Here is a 23,313-nt window from a genome sequence, read left to right on the forward strand (position 1 = left end):
TTGCTCCGAAAAAGGAGACAGGAAAATGGAAAGCAGCAGTCCCTACAGGATATATTGTGGTAATCAGTAAATCGACGAGAAAGCCCCAGGTAGACAGAATACGAGAGGGGCCTGAGAAATTTATTTCAGAAGGAACCGTGTCTGTGAAAGAGGGAGACACACCAGTTCCAGTGCAGATCTGGAGAGACACTGGAGCTGAGCTGTCATTGATTCACAGTATGGTACTAGATTTTGGTCCCGAGACCGGAGAGGTAGCTTTGAGAGGCATAGGAAAAGGGACAGAAGCTGTGCCTTTGCATAGGATCATTATAAATTGTGAGCTGGTATCTGGACCAGTTGAAATAGGGGTGTGATCAGAATTCCCGAGAACTGATGTAGACATCCTTCTGGGTAACGACTTAGCTGGTGGTGACGTTTGGTCAGCCATGGCGCCGACGAGCCAGCCTGTAAGTGTTGAGGACCTGCCCCTAGATTCTAAGAACTATCCCGCATGCGCGACCACTCTCAGCATGTCGAGAAAGGCAGCTGAGAAAGAGGCCAATATCGATTTGGCTGAGACGTTTTTACCGACCCTGTACCAAGAGGGGTTAGAGGGTGGTGAAACGGAGAATAGGGAGGTGAAAGAGAGCAAGGGAGAGGAGGTAGACCTGCCCTTAGCCAGGAGGAAATTTAGAGGCCCGGAGTAAAAATGAGAAACAGATAAGGCTGTTAGAAGGTCCAGGGTTGGACATGGATGATCTGTCTGGCTTGACAGAACTGTTTGAAGAAGTTGAAAATTCTAAAGGTGTTCCCGATAATGAAATGAGGGCAGTCCTAGATGAAAAGGATGCCATTACCTTGAAGTAGTCTGCTGGGTTGGCAGATGAGGTTGTTTCAGCCCGCAGGGTTGAGTTTACTCCAGAAGGGAGTTGCCCAGAGAGTAACTGGGAGGATCGGAGGAACAGAATTTGAAAAGGGTACGGGTATTGAAAGCCTGGAAGAGGCTGATGTCCCGTTTGAGTGTGTTCAAGATGTGGATGCACGTGGTACTGAACCTAGTAATGAAACTCAGGAAAAGTCTGGGATATTTGATTCAGTTAAAAAGGAATGCTGTCCTTGTGGGTCAGATGGACTTGGTTCAGTGAAGAAAGGGTTAACCGTGGTACTAGTGGGAAGTGAGAATTCCCAGTTGTTTGTGTTCGAAGGTGTGTTAAAAGTTAGTGAGGAGATAAAAGGTGGTGAGGTGAATATTATTATTGAAGGGAAAAGTGTAGTTCCTAAATTGAATGAAGAAAATTTAAAGTCTGGGTTGATGTCAGAAGCAGTAACCAGGCTGAAGGGACAATGGCTTGTTAACACAGTGCCTGCGAATCAATTACAGGTTGATTTGGAATGTAAAGGTGCCCCACACACTATTGTTATTCAAGAGTGTGCTGTGAAGAGGCAGAATTTGAAATGTTGTTCGGACAAAGAGGGATCGCTTGCAGATATTAAACTGACAACTGATAGAATGAAGGGTCCTGAAGATAAAACTAACGACTTGCTTAAAAATAAAGAATTGTGTAGAAATTCAGCAAATGGGCTAAGTTTGGAAAACATTGTTGATAAAATAACTCCTATGAAAGGAGAATGCAAAAGCCTATTCCACACTGGTGCGCAAGCTAACCACTTGGGAATTAACCGGAAAAGGGGTGAGGGTTGACGGGATGCCACTTTAAATAACAGGTTTTAAGGGATTTCGACAAAGCATGTAAATAATAAAGACAACTCCATGGAAGATTGACTGTTAAGTCTGAAAGTAAAATAAAGATTGGTATTTGCATGAACTTTTGTAATATACACGTAAGCTAAGGTCACAACCCTTTAGTTTTTGTTTTGCTGAAGAAAAGGAATAAAAATAGGTGGTTATTAAATTGGAGTCTGATGCTACAAGAATTTATAAAGGTACAAGATATTAAGATATTAAAGGAAGTGACAATGTAATCGCTAACTGTTTAGATGCTGAATTGAATGTATAACTGTATTACTCTGTGGTGGAAAAAAAAATTCTTTGGTATTGTGTTAGATTCTGAAATCCTGTAAGACTCTATATTAATTAATTTTTACCTGTGGCAAAAATGCTAGAAGGAAGGGGGTGTTATGAATGTGAAGCAACTCTGAGGGGCCGAAAGGTACAAAGTCGCCCCCTCCTTTTTGAGAATCGCAAGATCGCTATTAATTCGGGTCTGGGACCCAGGAAATGAGAGAGAGACACGCAGAATACACAAGGTTTGGAATGTGTCTTGGCCTCAGCGGAACAGAACCACTGATAATGGCCATTGTCTCTTGGAGACAGCATTGTGTATTGAGTACTGTACTATTCACTGAAACCCCTCAAGGGACAACCAGAGTGGTCTGGTTGAGGGATTGCATCATCCCAACCTGATTGACATCTGAGACCCTGTGAGTAAGGGTAAAAGAGGGTCTGGGGAACAACCCCTTTAGACGTACCAGGAGAAACGCTAGAAATCCCGTGACAGTGTTTAATAGCGAAAGCCGATGGGGGCTCGTGTGTGTCTTCCCTTGCCTGGGGTGGCAAGCTCACCATGGAAGAACGGTTTAGCTAAAGTGAATGGCCACGGCAACGAGACTCCTGACGGATCGAAATCATAAAGGAAAGCCGGCAAGTTTTTCTCCAAATCTCTCTCTCTCTCCAACAATTGCAACACAGCGGTCCCCAACAGCTGCAGCCTGCATGAACTGAGTGAACTTTATACTTACATCGGACAATACATTATCCCCTAGACAACGACAGACCTTATGTCTTATTATTATTATACCCGCACTTTTAGATTTAGTATTGACGACATATATTATCTGTATATTTGCATTGATATTATTTTTGTGTATTTTTACTAATAAATACTGTTAAAAATAGTATCATCAGACTTCAACGGACGTCTCTATCTTTGCTGGTAAGTGACCCAGTTACGGGGTTCGTAACAGCTTAAAGTAGTCTCTGAACAACTGCCACTTTCATCCGTGGAACCAGAGGATGGAATATTGCAAACTATTATAAGTGGAGAAAGTGGAGGAAAGAATACACCAATTAATAACATGCCAGTCAGTTTAACTTTCATTGGAGATATATCATTAGAATCAGATTAAGAAATGTAAAAGCTTTTATTTAGCAAGTTTAAAAAAGGACATTGCTTATTTGGGACAAGTCTGAAAAGAACAAAAACTAAATAAGAAAATTGTTGGGACTCCTTTCATTTATTTTGGATACTCTGTTGCTTAATTAGGACAGCAGTCTGTTGCCAAACATATTCTAACTAGCATTGGTCGCTCGCAGTTGTATGGTTGTTAGATGCTACACCGTGCTAAGAGAAATCAGTTTCTAAATAGTGTCAGTGTTTGTGTTCAAAAAGTAGTGAATAAGCAGTCAGCAATTCAGAACTGTTTTGATCACTGCGGTTTCAAGCATTCAAATGATTTCACTACTTTAACTATTGCCAGTAATGTTACAATCAAAATGAAGATTTGGAGGATGCAACTGGCGATAGCATTGTATGAAGGCAGTCTATTATCTGCACTTGGTGCTCCTGCTGATGTTGTTCATTGTGTGCACTGGATGAATTCCTCCATTGATAACTATTAGGATAACTATTATAGTACTGCATTACCAATGGTAGTGTTCTAATTTGTTCTGTATTTCATTTAAATCCTAATTTTTTTTTTTACTCAGTTTGTCTTTTTTATACCTTTTTAATTATTTCCATGAAACTTCGACTAATTGAGGCAGCCACTAATAGGGCCAAAATGTACTAGTCCCAATGAACTGGAATCCACTATATTTCCACTTTGTTTCTGAAATGATTTCCAGAGAGAATCTGATAGTGGCTTAATGATCTACGACTGACTGTGTAGCAAATGTGACTGATTTCCAAGAGCATGCGGTAACAAAGGGAGAGAGAATTCTTAAGCATCGTGATGGTATTTGAATGAGATACAGGAAAGATGGAACTGTAGCTCAACAAGAGCAAAGGTTTTCACAAGGCTGGGGAGAAATGTAGAATAAAATCTTAACAAAATAACACAATTACATGATAACACACACACAAAAAACTACTTACCTTTTCCTCTCAAGTTTTGCTGGTGTGATGTTCCAGGCAAAGCAACCTTCTTCACAGGCAGCCACAAGATAATGATCAGGACACGTTGGAACAAGACTCATCTTTAAAGGAGTTGAACAACTATTCAAAACCAGCAAGCGACTGCAATGAGAAAATGAAGTACGTTTAATCCAGATACTCTATTACCCTGTTCTTTTGGGGTAGATAAAAACAGAAAATAATCTTTTCCTGTACTTGGCTTGGTACCTTACACATTATGATTGTTTCTCTGTTCCATGTAAATATCACCCCATGTATAATTTATTTCTGTAATAAAGATTTTAACTATATTTTGGTTGGCATCCATCTGTCTCCAAAGACAATGGGTGGTCATCACTATATATTAACAATTATGTAAAAAATAATTTCTGTGGAATCAGAATATGTAAGAACTCTGAACATGATCACATTAAAAAGACACTTTTTATAAGACATCAATCAATTCTGGAAGCCCAGCTCAAAATATATCACATCTATTAATTAGATAGATAGCGCATTACTTTCTCTTGCAAGCTGTAACAAAAAGTTAATTTATCCAATTACGGTAAAAATACATACACAAGTACATTAATTTTTATCTTTTCCATGTAACTGTTACAAAATAATGTTTAAATTCTTACAGTTTAACTGACATAATGTTTGAGTGACACTGCAACTGACATTTCAGAGAGTAAACTGTCAGCAAGCTTTGGCAATGAACATGGAGCAATGCCTTTCCCGCAGAACCATTAATTTCCATTGTGTAGAGAGCTGCTTCTTCTAGGTTAAGTCTTCAGGTATAGCTTTTGGAGAGCCCTCTAATAACTGCTAACACCCCAAAACATAACTGCTAGTTGAGAAATTATAATTTCCGCTGTCTACCCATCAGCATCATCGTCCAAATAGCCTCACTCTAGCTCTCCATTCGTGATGCTGTACTACTGATCTGGAATTACTACTTGAGCTTTGCTTCCTTCAAATTCTCCTACAGACTATTTCTGGCTGCAGAATTAAATCTCTGAGGAATACAGGATCTGGCCCTGCTCAGAATTCTGAGCAATCACCACTTGAAACAGCAGATGGTGAACACTTTGGAGGTTGTTTTCTGCTTTCAGCTGACCAGGTTAAAATTCTTTCCCATCAGCTGTGCATCTCAAACCCTCTCAAAATTTCATCAGCACAAAGATGCAAACCTCCCAATATTTACAATTATCTTTAGAACACTGAAACAAATCCAAATTTAGATTTTACTGGTAGTTGGTAATCAAAGCATTTACACCCATCATTATAACTGGATAGCCTATTCTTTTCCAACCATATACAAACAATTTCTAGATACATGTGAATTTCACATTACGAATGGATTGGGGTAGAAGTGAGCTCCTACAAAATATCACATCATCATTTTTCATTGCATGAAGCTGCAATTGCACATGCATCGAGAAATGCAAGTAGAAAAAATTGTGATGACTTATTTGCCTCCCCACCCCCCATAAATTCCATGAAAGGATATTTTACTCTCTAGTCCAGAATTTTGGGTAGTGAGATGTGAATTCTGTAGGGAACGAATTTCTGTAATCTGAATTTCCATAACACATAGATCACCAATATATTGTGAAAATGAAATATGCTGAAAATGCAAAGGATGATTAGATGGAGATAAATGTGAAATAGTTTCTGTTCACTAAGTCTATACAATACATACCTCGCTTGGAACCTGTAATCAGGACCTGGAACACCAATATCCCATAAGATGATTGTTTGATCATAGGATCCAGCTGTTGAAAGAAAATCAATCATTTAATCTTAAATGCTGTGAAAATGAGGCAATGTCAGTGGTTTATGGATCACTTTGTGTTTTTCTCTCCCTTCCCTCCCACCTTTCAAATCCACTCCTCAGCTTTTTTCTCCAGTCCTGACTAAGGGTTCAGCCCGAAATGGTGACTGTGCTCTTTTCCTAGATGCTGCCTGGCCTGCTGAGTTCCTCCAGCATTTTGTGTGTGTTGCTCGGATTTCCAGCATCTGCAGATTTTCTCTGATTTATGGACCTACTAGTTTTGTTATCCACTCAGCAGCCACAGTTTAACTGGACTATTATGATAATAATAGTAAAATAGGTTCCTAAAATATTTACAGCGTTTTCCAACTCAAACAAAAATGTCATCATTGCATAAAGAATTTTTTGGAAGAAATGGATCTTGCAAAGGATTTCTACTTGAAAGGACAATCATAGTTCTCATTCTGAAGCTCAAATCATTGATGTTCTGAGACAAGTGCTTGAGCATTAAGTTTTGAAGAACTCCATTTCACTGTCGTGAAGAACCATCCATTGTTCTCCCCACTAAACAATTTTTAGATCCAACATGCCTACTTTTCCCATTAATTACATGGCCTTTTATTTGTCTGCTTTGTCTGCCCATGTCAGACTTTGGGAAAATTTTGCTAAAATCCTGTAGACCACATCAAATACATTAGGCTGGATGGAAAAAAAATTGACAACTTTGTAAGAATTCCTTATGTGTAGCAGAGGATTGTCAAAGCATTTACTCTGAAATTCATTACACAAGTACAGCATGGGGCAGGTCGGGGAGTACAGATGGTTTCTCATCCATGAATCTGTGATGCTACCAATTCATAAGAAGCCTGTGGAATTGAAGAATTGCTTCATGATGTTGAATTCACATCTATTTTAAAATATTTATAATATTCTAAAAATCAGGTCCATTTCAAACTGAAACACATTTTATATTGTTCTTTACAAACACAACAACCACCTGATTTGTGGAACATAAAATATATTCATCCTTCAAGTTTTAAGCAGCACATTCCTTAAAGCCTGTTAGGTATTTGTCATAAACATTTACAGCAAAATACAGATACTATGAAAAAAATGCTTTCAAAGGAAAGACAGATTTGCCTTATGAGAAGGAGATGAAGATTCCATGGAAATGAAATCTGATCAAGCCTGCTACCCCTCCCCTCCGACAGCAAATTATGACCTTCCCTGTCCAAACCAACACTCAAAGATCCTGATCCCATCACACCAACATTTGACTTCCCAATCTCTCTAAAGTGACATCATAAGACTTGTGTACTATTGAATTTTATAATGTCAAGCATTTATTGGCATTCCTTGAACACCTAATTTTACATGCCTCTCTACAAGGCACAAAATTTATGAGCATTAATGTCAAGTCAGCCCAAAACCTGGATTCAAAATGTTAGTTTTACATGAGTAAATCATCCACGTAACTCTAAGGATGACAAACAACACTGGAGCTGAATTGTAAGATTTAATGGTATTCCATAAACCAACATCCTTCCCATCTGACAAGGGCTGCAGCATAATTTAAGTTTTGTGAAATAAAGCAGGAGTAGCATTAGGAATTAGTATTCATTATGTAATCAATTTGTCACAAATAAAAGGACATGGAGGAGTCAAGTTCAAGAACACCAGACTGGAAAAACAAAGTTCAGAGATGCGAGGAGGAGTTTGGTAAAAATTGAAAGGACAATAAAGAGGTTAACACTTTGGTCATCTGAAATCGTCAAGAGCACAAAATTTAATCAATGCCAGGAAAACGGGTTTGATAATCGGCAAGGAAAATGTAACAGTTCTCTGGATGACATTCAATTAAACATGGTTTAGAAATGAAATCAGGAAACATGATAAAAAGTGGAAAGATGCTTAAAGAATGAACAAAGACACCTAGGGACTCCTAAAAGCACAGCATTAGTAAAGAGAAAATGTAAAAGAGGGTAACAAGTTTTTCACTTAATTAATGAGAAGTTTATTTATATATATTCTGAATAATGTTTGTATCAGAATGCCCTTGACAAAAAGGGGATTTCTTGCCCGTAAAATACAGCAACCCCTAGATCCATAAGGTAAAGTTTGTTGTGAAAAGTTACTTACAAGTTGAATTGAGACACTAGGCAAATTTTCAGTGAAAAGGGAAGACAAGTTTTAAAAAGACTTTAATAACTTGATTTAGAAAAGCTTATTTCATCTGATAAGAGACAATGACAAGAGCATTGGTTCAGAACAATTATCACTGAATTAACAAAATGATTTAGAACCAAATATAAATTCACTCAGAAATGCCAACGTGAATACCTCAATTTTCCATGGAAAATCGTACAATCTAAGATATCAAGCTTATCTTTCACCATTTTTACTCCAGTTGTAATGTGTTTTCCTCTCTCGATTAATATTAAATACTAGAATTACTCATCTGACCTCAATTCAACATTATAAAGTCTGTGCCAATATCAAGTTCAATACTTACTGAAGAGAAAAGTCTCATGTTTTGGAGAAAAGCAGAGTGTTGAGATTGATTTCTTGTGAGCTTTTATGCTTCCATAGCAGTAGTTTACTTTTGTGTGTATGAGCTTTACTACACCCGTTCCGCCAGCTGCAGCTAAGACACTGAGCTTTCTTTTATGATTCTCATCAAACACAGTTAGAGTGGTCCAAGCCAGAGAAAAGAAATCCTGAGGAAAATTATATGAACAATCAGAATCTTGTTGAGGAACATGTACACAATACATTGAAAGGTTAAACTCAGTATGTATCAATACAAAAGATGTCAGATTGTCTGTGTAATATGCCATTATGGTTCTGAAGATAACTCCAAAGGAAAGAAAAATTTCATGGCACTGAAACCGATTTACTCACTAATGTGAGATATGGCACACAGCAAGATGTGAAATATAACACGCTTCAATGCCAAATGTGTAAGACAATGTACAGTAGATGCAGCTTAATTGGGACAAGTACATTTGGTCCATTTAAGTGGCTGCCCCAATTAGCCGAAGTTTCATGTTAACAGTAAAAGAGGTATAAAAAGATAAAGTAGGTAAAAAAAAAATGTATTTAAATGAAATACACAATAAATTAGTAGATTACTAATACTACTACAGTATTATAAAACTGTGTATTAGTTCCTAATATTTATCAACAGAGGAATTCATCCAATGTATGTTGCCAAGTTCTTTTAACTGTAAATGAACAAAATCAGCATGGACACCTAGTGCAGATAATTGACTTCCTTCGTACAATGCTTTTGATGATTGTTGATACAATTCTTCATAGTGTCTAACTTGCTGAAGTAGTGAAATCATTTAATTTGTTCCTTTTAAAAAAAAATCACTGCTTTTTGAACACACGCTCACAATTGATGCTATTAAAAACTGTTCATCCTAAGCATGGTGTAGTGTCCAAATGTTACACAAATGTGCGTGCTGATGCTGGTTAGAAACTGTTTGCAACAGTCTTCTGTCCCAACCGGATTCCGGTTAATCGGACCATCGGTTAGCAGGGGCAGCTGCTTTATTTGGGACAACTCTTAAAAAACAAAAACTAATCATGTAAATAGCCAGGATTCCCTTCGTTTATCTGGGACACTATCTTGCTTAATTGGGGCAGAAGACTGTGCTTAGAGTGAACACTATTTAAATAACACCAGTTTTGTGTTCAAAAAACAGTGATTTTTGGCACAGATAATTGGCAAGAAATAAGTAGCAAGACAATTCAGAACTGTTTTGCTCACTGTGGTTTCAAGTGTTCTGACTTGCAGATGCCAGAAGCAACTGGCAGTGAAAATGAAATGATCTCATTACTTCAACAAGTTAGGAACTATAAGGAATTTGAAGGTATTGCCAATCATCTTTATTGCTACAATTAAAAGAAAGATTTGGAGTATGTAATCATTGATAACTTGGTATGAAGGCAGTTTATTATCTGAACTAGGTGAGTCTGTTCATTGTCTACAATTCCTCCATCGATAACTAGTAGGAACTAATACAGTTTTCTGGTATGTTATACTGCTGGTAGTGTTCCAATTTGCTCTGTATTTCATGCAAATACATATTTTGTTACTCAATTTGTCTTTTTTTTAAATCTTTTTTTTAACTACTTCCATGAAACTTTGGCTAACTGGGCCCAAATGTACTGGTCCTAATATGTCCCAATTGACCGGAATCTATTGAATATTAATTTTTGATTAGACCTGACTGAGTTCTGTTGGGTTGTTGATATCTAAAGATGTACTGAAGCTACTGGGCTATTTGAGGATGCATTTATTCTTATGATATCATTCAGTTCTTTTGTGACCCTCCATTAAGATCATTGGAATTTGACTCCTGGTAAAATAAATGATCTTCCAGGCCTTTGCAGCCAGTCAATGACATGTCAAATTAATCAGTATGATCAGACAGCATGAAGTAGGCTTGTTGCCGGCATTGTAATCAAGGACACAAATTATTCACGCAGCACACTCCATGCAACTTTTTTTGGGGTGGGGGAGGGTGCTATCAAAGTTAAATTTAAATCCCTATTTAATTCTACTTACCTCCCCTAATGATTTGTACTTGTGAAGAACAATCCCAGTTTCACAGTCAATGACACAAACTGAATCACCTCCACATACAGCCACACTTCGAGATGATTGCATCTGAGCATCTAATTTAAACAATAATTAAATGTTATGCAAAGTTATTTACATCCCCCACCAAAAATATGTCTGATTAACTAAAAATTATCCAGAAAAACAGAAGACACATTAATATTCTGATAATTAGCATTTCAAAAGGCAAAAGGATAACTTATGAGATTCTGCAATTTCTCTTTTGAAATTTGAAATTTCAATTTCAAAGACCAGGTTAAAATAGATCACCCATAGGACAAGGTTTAATTTTCACACTGTCACAATGTACACCAACAAATTCACCTACAAATGGTCCAGAGAATCAGGTGAAAATTCACAAGCATTTGAATGCGATGTCTCTGCCCAAAAAGTCTGTAACAATTCCAATTTGTTTGGTTAATAGTACTTCTTTTAAAAAAAAGGATTACAAAATGCCAGTTTTCCACCAACAATAGGATTATACTTTTCAGTCCGGAAATGCAACAGCTACAAGAATGAAACCAGACTTCCTGTTGAGAACATGGATTTATATTTTTATGCATCAAGTCTCTACACAACAGCTTCTCTTCATCAGTCACAAGGAGAACAGTTACTGATGACACTCATTTTCTTCTATAGGAAAATGAACTCAGACAGTCCTTTCATTACAGAGATATATTATAATTGTGTTGTCAAAATAAATTAATATCGGTTAACTTTTGAGAGGAAATCAGTATTAAAAATAACTCGATCTCAATAAGCAACTTAAATTGTAAACCTCGAGAGTTCTCAAAAAAGAATCACTACCAGAATGAAACGATTACAAGATCCCAAGGTAATCTAATAGTGAAAAATAATAAACTGCATCAATGATTTTCTTTCTGAAAATATCATTCTGCCTGTCTAGAATTGTTTAGAGGGTTCCCACAAGATTCTTTGGGGTCTGCTCCATCTGAAAAACTAACTCAAATGACAGTGATAGAAATGTGGCAGAGTCTTAGGAAGTATTGATTAATTTGTATATTTAATTGGCTTCAACACAATGGTACCTCCCTAACTGCTCAGGATATGTTTCTGGAAACAAAATGCCTACCAAATAAATTCTGACAGGGGCCATGCAGAGTGCACTCCCATTGGCTGAGCCACGAAGACCCGAATAAGAAAACTACTCACCAAATTGCTAAACTAGCAAGCTCTCAAGACTTTATTTTTTTGCTTTTTAATGTTTTTCAGTAAAAATATTTAATGCCAAGTGTGCTCCAATGGATCGGTGTTCTGCATTGCAGCACTAAACACAATATCAAAGTACAGTACTGTATAAAAGTCTCAGGCAGTGGTAAAAAAGATTCTGTAAAGTGAAGATGCTTTCAAAAATAATTTAGAAATTCCTAAATATCAAAAAAAATTACTATAAAGAGCAGTAAACAGTAGAAAACTAAATCAAATCAATATTTGTTATGACCAACCTTTGCCTTTAAAACTACATCAATTCCTAGATACACAGTTGTGCAGTTTTATAAGAAAAACAGTTGGTAGATTATTCTAAGCACCTTGGTGAACTTGCCACAGTTCTGCAGACTTTCACTACCTCACTTGCTTCTGCCTCTCCAGATAATCACAGACTGCCTCGATGATGTTGAGATCATCGCTCTGTGGAGGCCATATCATCTGTTGTAGAACTCCTTGCTCTTTTCACTGAAGATAGTTCTTTGATCTCGGCCATGTGTTTGGGGTCAGTGTCCTGCTGCAAAATGAAGCTGGGACCAGACACCTGCCTGACGGTGTTGCGTGACAGATGATAATCTGCTTGTACTTCTCAGCATTGAGGATTCCATTAATTCTGACCAGATCACCAACTCCATTTGCAGAAGTGCAGCCTCGAACCTGCAGGGAACCTCCACTGAGCTTTACTATTAGCAGCAAGCACTCAACCATGTAGCACTCTCCAGCTCTTCTGTGGACAAACAGCCTCCTGCTTGAGCCAAAAATTTCATACTTTGATTAATCAGTCCAGAGCACTTTCTGCCATTGTTCAGCGCCCCTGTGCTTGTGTTTTTGCATGTAGGCAAGTCTCTAGGCTTTGTTTCCACTTCAGTGGTATGACTTTTGGGCAGCAACACTTCCACGAAGACCATTTCTTTCAAGACTTCTTCAGACTGTACAGGGGTGCAATTGGGTTCCAGTGGTTTCTGTGAGTTCAGAGCTGATAGAGCTGGATTTCTTCTGATGCAGGATGACCACCTTGTGTCTTGTTGCTATGCTCACTCTTGCCATGGTGTAAGAATTCATGATTTGACAGTAAAACTGTCACATCTGTCACACCATCTCCTTTTAGCTTGGTTGCCCTTCAGCCAGTTTGATTCCTTCCATACCTGATTCTGTTTCAATTAATCAGTTTAGTTCATTCAACTCATTATATCATTGATCATTAGCACCTGTTTGTTATTATTGTTTAATCATGCACTAGACAATATACCTACTACTTAATCAAGTTTTTATTTGAAAAGTGGCCTACTGGGCCCGAACACCTCCCTCTGCAACTGGATCCTGGTCTTCCTGACTGGGAGACCTCAGTCAGTCTGGATCGGGAGCAGCATCTCCAACACCATCACACTGAGCACGGGGGCTCCCCAGGGTTGTGTGCTCAGTCCACTGCTGTTCACTCTGCTGACCCACGACTGTGCTGCAACACACAGCTCGAACCATATCATCACATTCGCCGATGACACGATCGTGGTGGGTTTCATCAGCAAGAGCGACGAGTCAGCTTACAGAGAGGAAGCACAGTGGCTAATAGATTGGTGCAAAGCCAACAACTTGTCTCTTAATGTGAGCAAAACAAAAAAGATGGTTGTTGACTTCAGGAGGGCATGGAGCAACCACTGCCTGCTGAACATCGACGGTTCCTCGGTAGAGATCGTAAAGAGCACCAAATTTCTTGGTGTTTACCTGACGGGAGATTCTCACCTGGTCCCTCAACACCAGCTCCATAGCAAAGAAAGTCCAACAGCGTCTCTACTTTTTGCGAAGGCTGAGGAAAGTCCATCTCCCACCCCCCATCCTCATCACATTCTACAGGGGTTGCATTGAGAGTGTCCTGAGCAGCTGCATCACTGCCTGGTTCGGAAATCACTCCATCTTGGATCGCAAGACCCTACAGCGGATAGTGAGGTCAGATGAGAAGATCATCGGGGTCTCTCTTCCTGCCATCACGGACATTTACACTACATGCTGCATCCGCAAAGGAAACAGCATAATGAAGGACCCCATGCACCCCTCATACAATCTCTTCTCTCTCCTGCCATCTGGGAAAAGGCTCCGAAGCATTCGGGCTCTCACGACCAGACTATGTAACAGTTTCTTCCCCCAAGCTATCAGACTCCTCAATACCTGAAGCCTGGACTGACTCCTTGCCCTACTGTCCTGTTCATTATTTATTGTAATGCCGGTACTGTTTTTGTGCACTTTATGCAGACCAGTGTAGGTCTGTAGTCTAGTGTAGCTTTCTCTGTTTTTTTTTTATTACGTAGTTCAGTCTAGTTTTTGTATTGTGTCATGTAACATCATGGTCCTGAAAAACGTTCTCATTTTTACTATGCACTGTACCAGCAGTTATGGTCGAAATGACAATAAAAGTTGACTTGACTTGAACACGTTACTTTCTTTAATAAAATATAGAAATTTCTCTTACACTTAATTTTATGGAAAATGAATGTTTGGAAATCTAAAATTTGCTCTTTTTTTACTGACACACAAATGCAGAAGACAAAAAATAAACACATAAAACAACATTCATTTAAGTAATCTAGGGTCCCTAAGACTTTTGCACAGTACAGTATAGCCTTTAGATGAAAGGTCTTCAACATGAAACTTTAACTCTGTTTCTCTCTCCACAAATGCTGAGTACTTCTGGCATTTGTGTTTGTTTTTTTTATTTCAGATGTCCAACACCTGCAATTTCCTGCCTCAGATTATTTGAATACTAATATTATGTTACAGAGAAAGCATAAAATAGGCCTCTACCCTTTTTCCTGTTTGAACAGCTGTTGCATGAAGACAAAAAAGGCATTCAAGAATTAGAATTAGAGGTTTGATAAGAACCTGAAGGGCATTTTTTTTTTGGACACAAAGGGTGGTAGAACAATGGAACCATCTTCCACAGGAAGGAGCTCAGGCAGGTACATTATACACATTTAAGTGTGTGTACTGATACGTGGACAACTTCAGCAGGGGTTCATATAACCTTTTACTATTTCATCGACCAATGCCATTAAGCAAGGGGTTTAGAGGGATATGTGCTAAATGCTTGGGAATGGGATTAACTTAAATATACATCTTGGTTTGATGGACAACTATGGACCAAAATGCCTTTTTCCATGCTGTACAGTTTTATGACTTTATAATTATTTTTGAGAAATTCCTTTGAATATAGCTGAATGAATATTTAAAGTACAATCCATCTCTCAATTGTCCATATCTCCCTATCAGTTCTCACCAACCCCTGACCCATCACTCACACAAATGCCATCTTCTAATTCAAAAGATTCAGAATACTACATGGAACATAATTAAACCTCTGCCATCATTATGTCTTAATTTTTCTGAGAATGTGAGAACACTGACTGTCTATTACAAAAGGTACTGGTACATTTTTGTCACAAGTACCAAGATAGTGAGAAGTTTGTCTTGTATTCAGTTCATACAGAGCAATTCATTACATAATGCATTGCGGTAGGAAAGAGAAGAACAGTAAAAGTGCATAATAAAGTAACAATTACAGAGAAGGTTGACAACAGTACAGATTGTGGGGAAACCTCAATGTAACCACGAACATTTGTTATTGAGTTTGAGATTCAAACATGCAAATATGGAAAGAGGAATCCCAAATTTGTCTTCTAAATGTGCTTCAATGTAGGAAATAGCTAAGAGGATCTTAGTATTAACTGATTTAGATTAATTATTTAAGTGTTTTTGATCTGTTTCAGGTTTCTGAATTTCTTTTGCCTTTAGTTGTTTTAATAATCTTTGCACATTTGAGTTTCTGAAATTTTCATGATTTGTCAAGAGAGCTTTGGTAAATGTTAAAAATTTAGTTTATCTTTTTAGTTGACAGAACACATTCCGGTCTCAGATGACCTCCATCATGGCATAGCACACACTTGCCACGAGCAAACCAGCTGCCTCTCCACTACAGGTTGCATCTGTCTGATCAACTCTTGAGCAAATTCCTTAATTTTTCAATGATGTTATTTCACCTGGAATCTGGGAGCTTTCAATGTCTGGTTCGAAAGCACAGCTCCAGAGTTGAGTGCTGAAATCGTCAGGGTTGTTATTCTTGCTGTGGCACTGAAGATAATGCAGAGGCTCAAAGACAACAGAATTCTGGTAAAAAAAAACACACATTTTATACTAAGAGTTGATGGGACATAGAATCATGGATATTTTGCAACACAAAATTTATGTCATTGTATTTGTCCTAGTTGTTTGCTATACGAGTGATCAATGCCACAACTATACCTTGTGAAAACACCATTTGCAAAACCGTTTCTCCAAATCACTTTCCACACACCTGAGGCATAACTGCACAGTAACTTAGTCAGCAGAAATAATTATTACTCACTCAAACTTAATTTTTAAACCTAAAATCTTGGACTTCTTTATTAAAAATTGTACCTCAAATTTCTCCACACAATTATAGTTGCATGACCCTGGCATCATCCTCATGATATTCCAATTCTACCATGGACATCAAATTTGGCAGTAATTCTAAATTGTGACTTAACTTGTGTTTCAGGTCTATGATTAACCCTTTTATTCAAAGGGCCATTTTAAACGTAAATCCACTGGTCTTTTTCTTCTCATAGGAGCAGCATATTAGCATGCCATTCCACCTGCAGAGAAACACGGGACTGTACTCACATTCTTTCAGACAAAGTTCTGTCAAGGGCATCTGGCTGTAGCAGGAATGAACTGCTTGATTCCCTTGCACACGAAAATGTCCCCTGCAGATAATATTCTTCATTAACCTCTCTACCATTCTCTGACCTCACGTGAGTATTCTTTCAGCCCTCCACCCTTTACTCTACCATCTATTCAAAGAGAAATAGCATTCCTCTGAAGCTGGGACAATGATAATTGTATTGTATTAATCCTGGTGAAAGCTGCCAGCAAAGATCATCTCTAGTATGATAAATGCTGACAGCTGATAACTTGAACTACATCAATAGAAAGCCATTTTTAGCATGAGATCACGCAGGGAAACCTAGCTATAGTCTTCTATGGAAAAAACTGAAGTTCTCACTCTCATGCAACTTTCACAAACAGCATTAGATGACCTAAGTGTCCATTATCTCAGCATAGCAAAGGAAACCACAGCCACTCAAGGCCATGGCGCTCTCAGAGCATTCACATCAGTTCCATTCTTCCAACGTAATCTATGGTGTCTTCAAAACTCATCAACACCACTCTCCACCCCCTCCTACACTTGGAGTAATTTATAGTAACCAAATCTTTTGAGATGTGGGCAGAAAATCAGAACACCCAGTGCAATCCATACTGTCACAAGCAGAATGTACAAATGCCACACAATTAGAAACCTCAGTCAGGTTCTCAGCAATGACTGTGTCACTGTGACACTTCATAACGAATGCAACATATGTAGCTTTACAACTTCTAACCAGCCTTGTCCGTAACAGAGAGCTGGGCAATGCTGCTGAGTTTCCCCAGCAGTGTTTGCTCATCTTTAACAAATATATGATGGTTATCATTGTGTAATCCATACATAAATTCAAATGGTCATTTTAATGTTGAATTACATATTCTAAGTTTCCTATAACTACTGACCTTTAGCTGCCTAACTCTGTGTGTGTGTGTGTGTGTGTGTGTGTGTGTGTGTGTGCACGCGCGCGCACGTGCGCATACATACATGCCCACCCTTAACTTCTGCTGGAGTCGTCGGGCCACCATCATAACAAGCTTTTTTGCACCGATCTTTTTGGTGATTGCTCATCATACGGCATGTCTTGGACATCTGAAACCTGGCAGAAACCCATCTGAAACCCATCCCTCTCCAGTTTTTTTGGACGAGGTCGAGTTGCAAGCTCGAACTCAACCCAGGCACAGATGGAGAGCGTGCAAGAGAGCCGGCCGGATTCAAACTCAGGACCTCTTGCCTCGAAGTCCAGGCTTGATGCCACTATGCCGTGAGCTACAGCCAGTAATTTCTTGAGCCAGGGAAAAATAATGTAGTTAATGTGTTCTTCTCCAAGAGTTCTTCAATCAGCTTAAGTCCTTCCAGACAGGCCCAGGAATTCTGTACTATTAATTCAAAAGCCGTTTCACAATTCTAGTATTTAAACACTCACAAGTCCACCATCATTTGCAAAAGTTGATACAAAATTGTTATTAGATCCACTATAAACTTAATCATCATCAGTTATATTTCCTCCTCCTTCTACAATTCTTCCTATTCTCCCTGAGCACAATTTGTTAATTTGATAATCCTAACTTTCTAAAAAAGCTCAACATATAACATCTTGTCACCAAACAAGAAAGTGTCCACCCCAACAAATTTTAAACCATAGTTGGGGATTTCAATCAGGCTTGTTTGAAGAAATCCCTGCCTAATTACCATCAGTAAATAACCTGTAGCATTAGAGGTCCCAAAACACTAGACCACTGCTATACTAGGATAAAGAATGCCTACCATTCCATTCCCAGACCACATTTTGGGAAATCTGTACTACTTCTTGCATATAGGCAGTGGCTAAAGAGCAAAGCTCCAGAGATTAAGGCAACAAAGAGATGGGCGTGGGAGACAGAATGATTGCTTCAACTTAGTGGACTGGGCTACGTTCAAGTACTCACCTATAGTTCTGAAAGTATACAGTCATGGACTTTATAAAAACTGTCATAGACAAGTCTTTTCCAATCAGAAGCCCAGCATGAACTATGAGATCCGAAATCTGCTAAGAGTCAGATCAGAGGCAGTCAAGTCTGGCGACCAAGAAGGTTACAAGAGGTCCAGACATGATCTTTGGAAAGCCAACCCATGAGTGAAGTAGCATTTCTGGACTAAACTTGAATCAATGAAGTATGTGCGACAGCTGTGACGGGGCTTCACTTCCAGATGGACTCAATCTCTTCTACACTCACTTTGACCGTCAAAATATGGAGGAACCATCATGCACTCCCACATCCTCCGACGACACTGTGATTTCAGTCCCTGAGGCTGACGTGAGAGCATCCTTTAGGAGACCCATGGGAACATCCAGCCCAGATGGGGTATATGGCAGAGTACTAAAGACCTGTGCTGATCAAATGGCTGGAATATCCACTGCGATCTTTCAACTCTCACTTCCACAGTTTGAGGTACCCACCTGCTTCAAGCAGGCTTCAATTATACTGGTGCCTAAGGAGAACATGTAAATCTGCCTCAATGACTATTGCCCAGTAGCACTTACATCCATAGTGACGAAGTGTTTGAGACGGCTGGTGATGTAACATATTAACTCCTGCCTGAGAAGCGACTTGGATCCACTCCAATTTGCCTGCTGCACAACAGATCTACATCAGATGCCATTTCATTGGCTCTTCACTCAACCCTGGAATATCAGGACATGATACTCTTTATCGACTACAGCTCGACAATCGTTACTATCATCCCCTCAAAACTTATCAATAAGCTTGAAGACCTTGGCCTCGATACCTTCTTGTGCAAATGGATCTTCGATTTCCTCAGTTGCAGACCTCATTTAGTTCAGATTGGCAACAACATCTCCTCCACAATCTTCATCAGCACACGTGAACCATAAGGCTGTGTGCTTAACCGCACCCCGTCCCCCCTGCACGACTCACATTACACTATGACTGTGTGGCTAAGCATAGCTCCAGTGCCATATTTAAGTTTGCTGATGACACTAATGTCATAGGTTGAATCAAAGATTGTAATGAATCAGCATAAAGGTAGAACACAAATTCTGGTTGATAGGCGTCACAACAACAACCTCTTAGTCAATGTCAGCAAGATCAAGGAGCTGATCATACTTTAGGAGGAGGAAACAGAGGTCCATGAGCCAGTCCTCTTAGGGGAAATCAAAAGTGGAGAGGGTCAGCAATTTTAAATTCCTCAGTGTTATCATTTCAGCGGACCTGTCCTGGGCCCAGCACATGTGCAATCACAATGAAAGCTTGGAAGCGCCTCTACTTCCTTGGAAATCTGTAAAGAGTCGACATGACATCTAAAACTCTGACAAACTTCTGTTAGGCGTGTGGTGGAGAGTACATTGACTCACTGCATCACAGACTGGTATAGAAATACTAATACCGTTGAATGGAAATTCCTACAGCTCAGTCCATCACAGGTAAGGCTCTCCCTGGCACTGAGCACATCTACAAAGCATTGTTGCAGGAAAGCAACTTCCATCATCAGGGACCCCCACTACCGAGGTCTTGCTCTCTTCTTGCTGCTGCTGCTGTCAGTAAGAACATACAAGAGCCTCAGAACTCTGACCACCAGGTTCAGGAACAGTTATCCCTCAAGCATCAGGCTCTTGAACCAGAGGGGATAACTTCAGTCACCCCATCACTGAACTGTTCAAACAACATATAGATTCCCTTTCAATGACTCATGTTCTCCATGTTTATTGCTTATTTATTTTTTTTATTATTATTATTACTTCTTTTGCTTTAAATTGGCATAATTTCTTGCCTTTTGCACACTGGTTGTCCACCCTCTTGATGCTATTTGTCATTGATTCTATTATGGTTATTGTATTTATTGAGTATACATACAAGAAAATGAATCTCAGGGTTGTATATGGGGGACATACATGTATTTTGATAAATTAACTTGGAACTTTGAAATATTGCACCTTTTTGTCTTCTTTGGCATTGGCCTTTATGACCACATTTTTCACCTTTTAAGACAAATTTCAAGAATAGAACTATTTTCATTTTTATTTTCTATTTCTTAACTTTTTAATTTGAAGATTTCCCATAAGCATTTAGTTAATAAGAGGTCAAGCGATACAGACAACTCACACATGGTGGTTCATCAGACTAGAGCTCTTAGCTACTGGTGTCAAAAACCCAAAGGACAATGTCAGTGGAGGTGACAGAGATGTCTGCCAGTGACCCCTACCGCTGGACCCATGAATAGAAGATGGCTGCTTAATTTAATGGCTACATTTGGTGTCAACAGTTCAACTTATGGAAATTCGCCTTTAGAAAATTTACTGAATCACTACTCCAAAGTTTGAGATACATAATGAAATTATTTCCCACGGAACTTATTTGGAATTAAGGTAAATAAACTAACACAACTTTATTTTCAAGCTTGCATTTCTTGAAGCAGGCACAGATAAAGTGGGAATGGGGGAGAAGGTCACCTACATTTCAAAATAACTATCAAAGTCATGGGATTTGAAAGCTTCACATAGAAATAAAAAAATCAACAGGTTTAAAAATAGCATAGAGGGGCTGAAAATAAGATTTTAGTATTATTCCATTTCACAATCATGCCAGAACAGAGGGTGCTGACCCACAGTAAATGAAATTTCAGACGGGGTAAAAACCACAAATGACAGCTTTTAAACTTTCTTAAAACTCGATCTCTACTTAAGCCTTTGTTTCAGTACAAAAATGTTTTACTTCATAGGCATTTAATACAGAGGATTACAACTTACAGGAATTATTACTTCTTCAATTATTTTAATGGGATGAAAGTGTCACTGGCAAGGCCAGCATTTCCTGTCTTTCTTAATTCTCCTCAGAAAGGTGGCATTGCTTGGTAGGTTTTGTTGGGAGGGTCTTTGCTTAATTTCAAGTGTGCATTTTATAGGTAGCATGATGTAATAGGGGCATGGTAGCATTGCAGTCATGGTGCAATAGAAACAGAGGGACTTCCTGTTTTGGGCAGGGATTTTGTTTCCAATCTTACTGTGTCTTGGATGATGAGGAGCTTAAATGTTACTGGAGCTGTACCTACAGACAAATGGAGGTCATACCATTGATGCCCGATTTGAGCCTTGCAGCTAGAGGAAAAACTAAGGCTATTTGAGCATTTGGGTTTAATCATCTAATATCTTTTCTTCCTATTTATTCCTTTAATGTCGGTAAAACTGGCAATCCAAGAGGTCTAGAGGAATAAGTGAGGTGTAAAAGCAAGATTGCCTTTTCTCTTTTAGGTGGACATAAAGATCCCTGCGATAACATTTTGAACAGCAAGAATATTGAAACTTCTCTCCTCACCAAGACTATTCAATCAACAACATTACTGAACAAAATATATTTATTCATTATTGTATTCCTGCTGTGGAAGCTTTCTGTGAACCAAATGACTGCAAATCTCCTACATTACAACTGTGACTAAAAGTACTTAATTGGTACTTTCAAAAATACTCTGTAAAGCATTTTGCAACATTCTGAAAGGGACAAATAAAGTCCTATAAAATGCAACTACATATTTTACATGTACAATGCAATGCATCAACTCAAACCATAAGCAGAATTAGAAACAGTGGCTATTCAAAACCACTTACCCCATGCTTCGATTTCTTCTTTGGAACACTTTCTTTACTGGCTGCAACTGGAGACACTGAAAGCTCTCTCTTAGAAGGCTTTGCCTTATTGTTCCCTGTACTTCTATTGTCCTTCTTGGTTGAATTTGTCAGTTTAGCTTGCCTTTCTTTCCCAGACTGAAATTTATTCTTAGAAATCTTTTCATTGCCATTCTGTGGAACCTTAGATCTTTCATTTTTTGCACTTCTTGCATTATCCTCTGCAGTCCGAAGGCAGGTGTTTCTATCTGAAAATAATTCAGTGGAGGACCTAGATATCACATTACTTCTACCAGATATCTTAAGGACCTGCATAAAAACAGAAGCATGTCAGAAAAATAACTCTGCAGTCTTACGGTGTTTAAAGAAGATACAATACTTTGGCAACAAATATTCAAGACCAATTCAATAACATTAAGATAGAACTTGCTATCAATTGCAAAGTGCCTGTACTCATTAATGAACAATAAAGTTAAGTCTGGTATTATCTTTGCCAGCCAGTGCAGCATGGAACAAAGAACACAATTTAACGAAATGCTCGTGGAATAGGCACTTCTGGCCCAGCAACCCCAACAATCCCAACTTCGCCTCAGCTTTGTCACAAGACAATTTACACTGACTAATTAACCTACAAGGCAAGTCTTTGGATTGTGGGAAGAACTGAAACACCTGAGGAAAACCTATCCATTCCACGGGGAGGACGGTCAGAGACTCCTTACAAGAGGATGCTGGGAATGAACTCTGAACTCCAATGCCCTGACATGTAATAGCATTGCACTAACTGCTATGCTACCATGGAATCTCCATACCATGATACACTAGCACATCCCTTGACATCATATTATCTAGATGACTTCTCTCCTGTTTTAGAATTCTCTTGAGATATCTGGAGTATGAGGAATACTTCTCAGCCTTAACTTCTTACATCATTACGGTTTGCATCATTTTCATTGTCTTCTTCTTTTTCTGAGTCAGAGGATCCTTCCTTATGTAGTAGCAGAGAAGTCAAAAGCTCTGAAGCTATCATTTCCACCTAGTGGGCACATCACAGAAATATAACCAGTTAACAGATCTACATACTCTCCACACAAATGTCATCCTGGGCTGTTAAAAATGCAGGTTTTTTTAAAGATGTTTAATATTCGCAATAATGGCTCCTGTGGGGAACTCTGGTTTTATCATTTTGCTAATTAACTTACTACAAAAAGAATGCCCAGAATCAGAAACAACAGGCAT

General features: G+C 38.7%; 1 protein-coding gene across 3 annotated transcripts in view; it reads right to left on the minus strand.

Annotated features, from left to right (window-relative positions):
• lrwd1 (leucine-rich repeats and WD repeat domain containing 1) overlaps window positions 1-23,313 on the minus strand; it is an 87,997-nt gene that overhangs the window by 37,516 nt on the left and 27,168 nt on the right. For all 3 annotated transcript variants that reach the window (XM_059973007.1, XM_059973005.1, XM_059973006.1), the window contains exons 6-12: window positions 23,003-23,110; window positions 22,060-22,386; window positions 15,775-15,901; window positions 10,466-10,575; window positions 8,402-8,606; window positions 5,818-5,890; window positions 4,095-4,235 (exon numbers count right to left, since the gene is read on the minus strand). In XM_059973007.1, the coding sequence (XP_059828990.1) occupies window positions 4,095-4,235; window positions 5,818-5,890; window positions 8,402-8,606; window positions 10,466-10,575; window positions 15,775-15,901; window positions 22,060-22,386; window positions 23,003-23,110 (1,091 nt within the window). The remainder of the gene's footprint in view (window positions 1-4,094; window positions 4,236-5,817; window positions 5,891-8,401; window positions 8,607-10,465; window positions 10,576-15,774; window positions 15,902-22,059; window positions 22,387-23,002; window positions 23,111-23,313) is intronic.

The sequence above is a fragment of the Hypanus sabinus genome, chromosome 6 (genome assembly GCF_030144855.1).
Source record: "Hypanus sabinus isolate sHypSab1 chromosome 6, sHypSab1.hap1, whole genome shotgun sequence".
Lineage (NCBI taxonomy): Eukaryota > Metazoa > Chordata > Chondrichthyes > Myliobatiformes > Dasyatidae > Hypanus > Hypanus sabinus.